Source organism: Triturus cristatus, chromosome 6 (genome assembly GCF_964204655.1).
Source record: "Triturus cristatus chromosome 6, aTriCri1.1, whole genome shotgun sequence".
NCBI classification, from domain to species: Eukaryota; Metazoa; Chordata; class Amphibia; order Caudata; family Salamandridae; genus Triturus; species Triturus cristatus.
In genome coordinates this window covers 1,698,038,807-1,698,049,038 of record NC_140589.1, presented here as the reverse complement: position 1 = coordinate 1,698,049,038, position 10,232 = coordinate 1,698,038,807, and the positions used below count along the sequence as shown (strand labels likewise).

General features: G+C 42.9%; 1 protein-coding gene across 2 annotated transcripts in view; it reads right to left on the bottom strand.

Annotated features, from left to right (window-relative positions):
- Positions 1-4,758: 4,758 nt before the first annotated feature.
- Positions 4,759-10,232, bottom strand: part of KCNK2 (potassium two pore domain channel subfamily K member 2) — a 463,644-nt gene continuing 458,170 nt past the window's right edge. For both annotated transcript variants that reach the window (XM_085612921.1, XM_085612920.1), the window contains exon 7: positions 4,759-8,403. In XM_085612921.1, coding sequence (XP_085469047.1) covers positions 8,086-8,403 — 318 coding nt within the window. In that variant the 3' untranslated portion in view covers positions 4,759-8,085. The remainder of the gene's footprint in view (positions 8,404-10,232) is intronic.

Genomic DNA, 10,232 nt, shown 5'->3' with positions numbered 1-10,232 from the left:
GACTTACATTGAAAAAAAGGAGATTGTAAGTGGGAGACAGCTTAAATATTGCCTTTTGGGCTTACAAATATTAGGAGTCTCCTGCCTGAATAAGGTCAGTTGGCATGTATGCTTGTACTGCCACTGCCTTTCCTTTCTGCCCTCAATGGTTCATGGTGTTGCCACATCCTCTCTTGCCTGTCCTGCATGGTTTGGGTTGCTATGACTGCCTGTCTTTCCCCTGCCCTCAATGGTCTGTTGGGCTTCCACTGCCCCTCCTGCCTGCCCAACGTGGTCAACTTGCTGCCTCTGCCCCTTCTACCTGCTCTCGGTTGTCCAAGTCCATGCCTCTAACCTCTGTCTCCCAATAGTGTTCTATTTTTTGTGTCATCATGTTTTATTGAGACAAAATTTTACAACATAGGAGTAATGTAGCAAAAGCTGTAGTAAGCAACAAAAAGCATTACAGTAATAGGGGGGGAGGGGAGGTAGGGAGGGGAGCGGAGGCTCGTGCAGGAGCAGGGGAAAGGCGGGGGTAGCATTGGCGGGTACAGATTGCCAGAAGGGTCTCTGTTACCAGCCATTCGCCAGACGCTGGGCGCTGGGCCCCGGGCGGCGGTCACTGGGTAGTGAACAACAAGCAATCATCCAGTTAACAGTGATGGTAGGGCCCATGGGCCATGACTTCTCTGAATGGGTGAGAGGGGGGTTAAGAGTCTGTGTAGGCCGCCATGCGGAGGGAGGGATAAACAGGAGGAGGCCATCGCCCAGGCCGTGGGGTGGAGTAGGCCGCAAGACCTGTATCATGATTTAATGGAGAAGCGAGGTGCAGCGGTGGTGCGGGGGGTCCCTTGGGTCGGACCGGGGGAAGGTCATGACCCGCTGGCTTGGCAGGATGCATGATGTGGGATATCCCGGGTGGTGAGTTGTGCGATGGGTAATGAGTGTGTGCTGGTGGCTCCCCATGCTCTCCCCCGCATGCCTATGTGTCTGGCGGGGGAGAGGAGAGGGAGAGGTGGGTGGGGAGGCGGGGAACATAGGGAGGAGAGAGAGGGCTGTGGACTAGGAGGGGAGGTGGAGCACCACAAGGAAGGGTAGTTGGGATCGGTGGGAGGTTTAAAAAGGGGGATGTTGGAGGGGAAGGGGGAAGAGGGGGACGAAAAAGTGTGAGGTGGTGGGGCAAAAAGGGAGAGAGAGACAGGGGTGGGTGAAGGGTATCCTGGTTACTGCTTGAGGGGGCCATAACAGCACGTGGGTGCCACAACCAGGGCAACCAAGCCTAGGGCCACTAAATGAGGTGCTAGTGGCAATCAGCCCCCTAGACGTGACGTCTTATATGTATAGAAGAGAGAGGGGGCAGTGGGGATGATGCCTACTTTAGGGGGGGCATCATGTAGGAAGGGGGCCCATGTCTGTGTGAACATATCAGCCTGATCCTGCATACAGTAGATAAAGCACTTATGGGAAGCTGTCTGGATCACCGCCACTGTCCAGTCCTCCTGAGAGGGCGTATGGGCGATCGCCACTGGCGAAGAATGCAGAGCTTTACAGTGGACAGCGCAGTGTGTAGGAGGCGGTGTTGCAGACGGAAGAGGTCCGGAGAGTCTCTAAGATCATGCAAGAGGATGATGGGAGGTGAGTGGCAGCTGGACGCTCCCATCCTGGGACCAGAAAAGCCAGATTGAGGGACAGTTGCACAGAATGTGAGTGAGATCACAGTGGGTAGCCGGACATCTCCAACAATTCAAGTGGGGCCCGAGGCTGGCCTTTCGCAGCCTTGTCGGGGTCCTGTACCACTCTTGGAACATCTTCAGTAGGCAGTATTTCAACTGGGCTTCCCGGGCACCTTTGCCCAGGGCTTACAAGAGGTCAGCCCAGTCCTCTTACTAAATGGGGATCTGCCCATAGTGTTCTAATGAACAACAAGATCGCTAACATTCTATATTTAATTCAAAAGAGAGGCACACCTGCAGTCATCTTGATGGAATCAAAACTGTAAAACCTAAAGTATTTGCTTTAGAAATTATAAAAATGAGGGGGTATTTTCCCATAGAAAATATGGTTATTGATCTTCAAAACTAAAATGAGGACACATTTTCTGGGTTCTCAAATATCGACTAAGCACTTTTAAATTATCGGCTATTTGCTATCTCTATGTTTTTTATTTAGTAAATCACTTGATTATTTCTTGCACTTGGGAGGGAAGGATGTGGTGTTACAGCCAGAGCTTCTTACTTTATAACTGCATCAGCTCAAGATCCTGTGATTCTGGGCACATCACTTAATCTCCTCATGCCTAAAACCAAATTGAATGTGCTCTCATATAAAGCACTCCCATACCTTTGGGTCATGTTCACACTATATACAACTGCAAACAAAAAAATAAAATTGAGCGTTTTGCACATTTCTGTCATTGGTTTATACCTGGGCTAGGGTTTGGGTGGTATTTGAGCTACATTTGGGCCCTTTGTACTCCAGTGGTTATTTTGGGAGACTTTTTTGTTATAAAGTTCCCTAATTTCCTCATTCACTGCAGTATCCACAATAGGATATGCTTCCAGTTTTCCACTTTGATTCCGTCAAAATGGAATTCAGATGTGCCACACTTTTGCCGTAAATTCATAATGTTGGCACTTTAGTTGCTCATTAGAACTCTCTGTTAAACCTGCACCAGGCAGTTAACTGGCAGTCTGCTGCTGGTGTTGAAAGTTAATGTTTTAGTCTGCATGTCGGAGTGTTTTAATTAAATAGATGAGGAAAATATTTGAAAACTCATTTAAAATGTGTCCTAATATTGCTTTCTACAGCAGTAAGCATACTTTATATTATTAAGTGAACACCCATGCCGTTCTTTTCTAAATAAAATGTTTTGCATTTTAGCAATTTGGTTCAGTCAAAATGGCTTCAGGACTGCCACACCTTTGTCATAAGTAAGACTGTTAGTGCTCTAGTTGTTCTTTAGAACACTCTGGGAGGCTGAGGTAGAACACAGGGGAATCAAATGGCAGGCTGCTGCTGTTGGAAGTACATGTTTTACTGAGAATGTAATACTTTACTCCTCTCACATGGCTGAGAAAAATAGAAAGAATTTACAGAAAATGTGCTCTCATTTTTGCTTCTTGACCACCTTCCATTACCTCTATGAGAAAATCTTCAGGTGGAACCCAGTTTTCTCTCTGGCATGATTCATGAAATCCCAGCAGAGAGCCAGCATTTCTCACAGAGTAAAATCACCTTAGAACACACCAGAAATCCTAAAATTAATATGGTACCATCAACGAATGATTTGTATTGTAACTCAAATCTGTTATCAACCTTTTTTTGTGACACTTGAATCCAAACATACACTGCTATGCATTTCAATAGGGACTATGTCTCAGAGTCATGTAAGTGCTGCCACTGCATGTTGTGGTCAGCCAATAAAGAGGGGCCCTTTAGGAGACCTCCACATGCCATTTGGGGTCTGGATGTATTCACACTGCCCCCTTCCATATTATTTGTATTCATTTTTAGGACACAGAGACCTAGGGCCATATGTATCAAAATCCTCATTAGCGATCCTCAAATAGGGATTTTTTGCGACTCGCTATTTGAGAATCGCAAAATTCTATGTATGTAGGATTTGCAATACATTTTGCGAATCCTACAATATTCCTTAATTGCGAATCTCAAATTGCGATTTGCAATTAAGGAATACCTACCCATTCATTCCTATGGGCCTAGAGGCCCATAGGAATGAATGGAAAGACATTCTCAATTTGCAATTAGCAATTAGAGAATCGCAAATTGAGAATGCAATTTCAAGGGTGCAAGGGTGTCAAAAAGACACCCTGTTGCACCCCTGAAATAAGCATGGGTGCACATGTGGCGCACATACATGCCCTAAGGGCATGTATGTGCTTCACATTGCACTTTGAAAAATGCTAAAAAGTGAATTTTTCAAAGAAATCGCAAATTACCACCAACTTGAAGTTGGTGGTAATTTGCGATTCCTTAAGGCCAAATTGCACCTTTTTTGGTGCTTCTTACATTGCATTTAAGGAATCGCAAAATTTGCGATTCCTTAAATGCAATCGCAAAATAAAGAATCGCAAATTTTGCGATTCCTTATTTTGCTCGCAGATTTGCCTCATACATACCACTAAGCTAAATTGCGATCGCAATTTTGCTTGATACATATGGCCCCAAGTCTATGAGTCTTGTAATAGCTGCCAAAGCATATTGTTCAGGTTGTCATCAATCAATCAGGTTAGACTAGTCTCCTTCAAATTGACCAATCAGAGCATATCTGAACACCAACTATCCAGATACAATTCTTTTTAAATGTTAATATATTAAAAAAAATGCTAAACAGATTACACCAAACCACACAAACCACAATCTGAGGACCAACATCTAGCTTCCTGCCAAATTTGGTGAAATTCTATTCAGCAGTTTTTGCGGTAGTGCTTTTTAAAAAAGTATATGGAAAATGCATGGGGATTTCCCGTTTTTGGACACCTCCTTTTCCTAGGCCCCTGTTTAATGGATCACCCCGAAACTTTCCATGCACAAACTGGTAAATTAGGCAAATAAGAGCCCTTTTTGGAAGGTTTCATGAAGATTCACAAAACGGTGTAAATGTTATTAGCATAACAAAAAAAGTCACTTGCAATGACCACTGTGTCAAAGCTAAGAGTGAAAGATCATCACTGTACTTTTGTGGACGCATATCACCTTTCTTTATTTCAGTCATGCATATAGCTCTATTTTCTCAATAATTTCAATACACGATGAAGTGGAAAAATGACAGTTCTTGATTCTCAATTTGTTGACTTCATCCAGTAACGTAGTGATACTGATATACCACCATGCATCCAAAGACAATAAATGAGTGCACAATTATGGAAATTATATAATCATAAAACCTGATATGAATTAAAAAACGAGTCTCATTTTCTTGCAGCAGAAAGCTTAATACATTCAAGTCTAGATTACTTTCTTCAAAATATTTTATTCATTTCCATAAGCTTACCGCTCTGTGTGTTTGATAGCGTATCATAACTCAATTTCAGACAAAACATTGCATGATATCAGAGCAACAGTCTATGATAAACATAGGACATTATTTATAGTCACAATGTAGGCACCTGGTGGTCCCATAGAGGTCCAGAAAATCAAGACCTGTGCTAATTGGAATTTCAGCATTAACAGAGCAAACATGTATTTATGGTAGGCTGTACACATGTATTCTACCTCTGAAAATGCACCGCCATTATTATGTGTCGCAGGTACTGCAACAGAATTGGAATGGCGAAGCGGATGCTGTCTTGGCATGAGTGCATTGAGAGATGAGCAACAACAGCTTCCAAATCAGATGAATTACACACTTGAGAAACATGGATTAGTCAGTGCTACATTTGGAAAGCGTTTTATTTCAGCAAAACATATGTAAAACTAACAGGAAAAAATTATATGGTATTGCTCTGAAGATACAGCTCTAGCGATTAAATTTAAAAAATCGTATTGTCTTTTTTGCACCATACTTCTTCATTGAACATACTGATAAAAACAGAATATGGCATAAGTAATTATGTGCTCCACTATGTGCCTCTTCCTCAACACATCCTCTTGTACGATTTTGGGTGTGATGATCGAGGGCTATGAGTGTTTGAATGGTCCCAAATGTGCACAAGACCATGTCTAGGTTAATAGGCGACACATAGAGATACATTATGGGCTTATTGTAAATTACATTGCATTCATTTTGCATGTATAACGTGTGCTTCATTAGTGGTTATGAATACATGTAATATGCAGGGCTTCTGCTTAATGATAAGTGGTACGGTCAGCTGTGACAGTAGTGGAAGAGGCAAGGATGTGTGGGAGATGGCTTTATAAATGGTTCGTACACCATTAGGTTAGATCATCTGGCTCCTCGATGAGAATAAGGAACTCCAGCGCACTATTTGAGCTTGCTGGCTTTGGGATTGGTTGTTCAAGAGAGGAATGCAAGCTCCATGTGACGGATATCCAGTTCGCCGTGTTACAAGTTCCATTACATCCAATGGAACATAATGGAGCTCGTAATATCGCTGGCGGGATATCCGCCAAGTTTGTGATGGAGAAACTCGTCCGCCAAACTCGTAATCAGGCCCTGAGTCTTCAATAGCATCATTTAAGTCAGGCAATGTATTGACTGATGGTAAGAGGTTTCAATCAGTCTCTTATTCTTGGTTTATGTGATGTATTCCACGACAGCTTGGCGACTTCCGGTGCTCTGTGGATGAACAGCACATGGCTTATATGAGGCATATCCCACAGGGCTCCACTCATTGTATATCTGCAGGACCTCCCTTCAGGTGCAGCACCCAGTGCGCCCCTGATGGGCAATCTTGCTTTTAGATGCTTGCGTATCGCCTAGTGCTCCCAGGTCACGTCACCCGTGTGCTCGCAGATGCATATCTTATTGTGCGGCATGCTGTAAACCACACCACTGTGTACCCTTTGCTGCACATCGTCCTGTGCCTATTGCCGCACACCATCCTGTGTTCCACGCTTGTACATCACTGAGTACCGCCCTCCTGCACATGAATAGGTGTGCCTTCTGGCTTATGTTCATTGATAACCATTTGTTAGTAGTTCTATATGCATCGCTGTTGAACCTTATAAAAATGGGAGCCTGAGGATTTGTGTGCATGGGATCCTGCATGCTGGTAAACTTTGATAAAGTAGGTGTCTAAAGGTTTGTTGGATGGTGTTCATTTTGCCTGCATGTTTTGGGCTTAGAAGTGCTTGCACAGTACAGATGTCAAGTGCTTGCACTATATGGCAGTCATATCTCTTAGCACTAGCAATGCTTGTTCTGTTTTTTTGAGGTAAGTTTGATGTCAGATCTTTACATTTCAGGTATGTGTGGTATTGAAGGGATTGCTTATATATGATACACTTGAGCAAATGGTTGGCCAAAATTCTGTCTTGTAAATTAAGGTGTTTCGTTGTATTTTACAACTAAATGATTATACCCCATACATAGAAATGCCTTTGTAGCAGTGTATCTTTTGTATATACCTGGTGGCTCATTCTATGTCACTTGTGGCAGGTTGGTTACTGGTTGGGGATTTACTGGACTGTTGAGGGAGAAATGAGAAAACTGTGCAAGATAGCATGACATGTAGAAAATGATTCACTCAGGTCTGGTTGATTGGTAAAGGCAATGAGGTTTAAAATCTTCAGCCATTCCCCACACCGCTCGTCTTAAGGAGGGTTTACGAAATAAGGCTCCAAGTATAATAAATATTTGCATTTTACAATCTCTCCAAGCACTGTCCTGCTATATATTGTAAGAGTTGTTTACTCTATGTTTTGAGAAATATTACCGCAGTGGAGCGTGAGCATTAAGATGTACTAAATTATTTGAACCCAAATAAAAAGGAATAAATACAATTTCAGTCATTTTTGCAGCTCACGCGACTGCATTGTCATTCATACTGCAGGGAAGCGTCTTGTCTTCGTCATTCTGGCCTGCATGTGTAGGCTCTGATAGCCAAAGTCAAGCAGGCATCCTTGAAGATGATTTCAAGGAAGAGGGACAAGTAACATGATAATACATTGCTCATGCGAAAATAAAACATACAAAAACATATGATGGCTATGCAGTGTGTCTTCAGACTATAAGGCACTGGAAAACGTTTCTTAGGCAAAAGGCTGCATCAGACGTTTCTTCCATTTACAACAATGGTTCTGTCAGTAGAGGTCCGTCTTCTAGGCTCAGTTAGTACCTGAAAGATTAAGGAATGATCTCTCAAAGTTATATCATCAGCATTGCCAAGGGTAATGCATATCTTTGTTATTCCTATGGCACGTTAGGCAAGAGAGACACTCCCGACACAATGAAGTCATTGAATATTGTGCAATTCCGTATTCATCGACAACTCATGCCCAATATATCTTGAAGTGACTGATCAATTCGATGCTAACTCCATGTCCCAAGTTTTGTGGTTTTCTTTAAATTGAGCTCATGCACATATTCATAATGGAAATAGCACTGGTTATACGAGAAAAGAAATCAAACAGTTGGCCAGTCAAAGTCTTGGTGTCAAAGAAGCAGGGATCCAAAAAGGGTCTCTACTTCATGTTTTCAATGATTGCAATCTCCTCGCTCGCACAGTGCGGAGTCAGGCCATTCAGGTAAATACTATCACTCTTGACGAGAGCTGGGAGCATCTCCTTTTCATTCGTGAGGTGGTTCACTGATAGGGTCCGCTTGCCCTGCGTGAGTTCTTGAGTTGGGCTCATGCCCAGTTCCGCAGAGAGCTTCCTTTTGATAGAGGTGGCCCGCTGAAACTTGTCGTAAATTTCCACACTCAGCCGCCTGCGGGTTTCTTTGAATTCTGCTGAGACGTTGGCTGTCCACTCAGCGGCATGGGCTCTGAACTCTCCCACCTGCACAGCACAAGTACACAAAAACAGTCAGCATCAGTTACCACTTGCAAGAAATTAGATTTTCAGCTCACACAGACAATAGATGGCAACATTGTTGTGTTTATAGGTATAAGTATGCTAAGGGGTGGAAAGTCATTAATGGAATGTGGGTATGGGGTTTTCTTATTGCAGCATTCCATGGAAGCCAGTTGGTGACTGACTCCAGGAGCTGTTGGTGGGGATTGTCGCTGTGCTGTCCGGCATCTACAGAATACATCTATTGGCCAATATATTCACCTCTGCTTTGTATCTGTTGTAAATAAAAATAGTGCATTCATCAAGGTTCTTCACATTCTCTCACACAGACACCCAGACTGAGCAGCAGTATAACAGTATCCCTGCCCACAAACCAGGTATCTGCAAATCTTCTGTTCGCTTAGGTCCTTGTGTACCGGTGATCACAAGCCGCAAGGTTCCCAGCACCAGAAATGCTTACATTTCTGGCCTCTGCCTCGTCCTTTCCCTCACCCACGACTTCTGCCTCTCGGGCTTTGAAACTTCCGTCCAGGGGGCCATTGGTCTCCAGGACTTGTTTCTTAAAAAACTGGCTGTGCAGAGGTAGAATTTCTAGAGGGCGAATGAGGAGTACCGGTGCTGGGTTCAGAGTTGCAAGCCTCCGAGTTAGAAACGCCTAATAATGTGAAGCAATGTTTTTGGTAATGGTGTCCTCTGTTCACAAATCTTCCCTGGTTCTAGCTGTAATATTCGTCAAAGATATATGGGTAAGTCTTGTTTTTGCTGTCATTTCTGATGTCCCTAACTAATTATATAGTTTTTTCTCTTGTGTAAATATTCTGAATCCGGAAACAGTTTATTTCTAGTGCAGCCAAAGCTTCCTTAGCATTAATCAATGATTGGAAAGCGAGGATTTCTTTCACTAAATCCACTATTTCTTTTACCAGACCCTTCACGTGTTCTAAGGCGGTATCAATAGCTAGAACCCTCCAGTGACATGAGCAATTATTGCTGATAAAACTGAAACCCTTGCGGTACTTGGGCTCATCAGCAGAAATTGGAAGTTCATTCCTAACCTGCAATCCCATAGGAATCGTGTAGGACTGTAAATGATGGATCATAAGATGACCATGCAACTGGGTACAAATTAGTATTTTGTTAAATTTTTCAAGCTTCTCAATCATCTGATAGAGAGTGTTATCAATTGGAATAGGCGTGGACCCTAAAAAAGAGGACCCCTTTAATCATTTTTGTATATATATTCTTCAGTATAGGTTTATTTGAGGTGCGCGTTGTACTTTTGCATGGTGACAGTGCCACTCCCAAGTTTTCCCACGAGCTTTAGGTTGCTTCTGTGGCTTATTACTATGGCTTCCACATAACATATTATGCAGAGGTCACTTTGAATTTTGTACAGACTATTCTTCTGCCAGTTGAGTGTTTGTCTCCTGTTCTATTTTGCTTTTTTAATTAAGCTCTTTTCTTTGATGGTCATGTGTGTCATTTGTAGGACATCGGTCGCCCTGTTCCTTTTTCTAAACAATGTACTGACACATGTTCCTCTTTCAGTAAGGTGAGCAATATGTTGGTATCATTCACCTTGACTACTCCTTTCTGTAATATTCTGGCAATTCCTATATCTCTTTATAGGTTGCTACAATTCTGTCCTGAGGAGGACCTTGGGTCAAAACGTCAACTTCTCAGTCTTCACTATACTTGCGTAGATTGCTGGACTTTGAGAAACCTACCCAATGTATTTTTCGTGGGTTCTACTTTGTAATTGATGGCCTGATGTTAAGGCATTTCTTGATTCTGCGCCCTCTATGGTTGTTGTT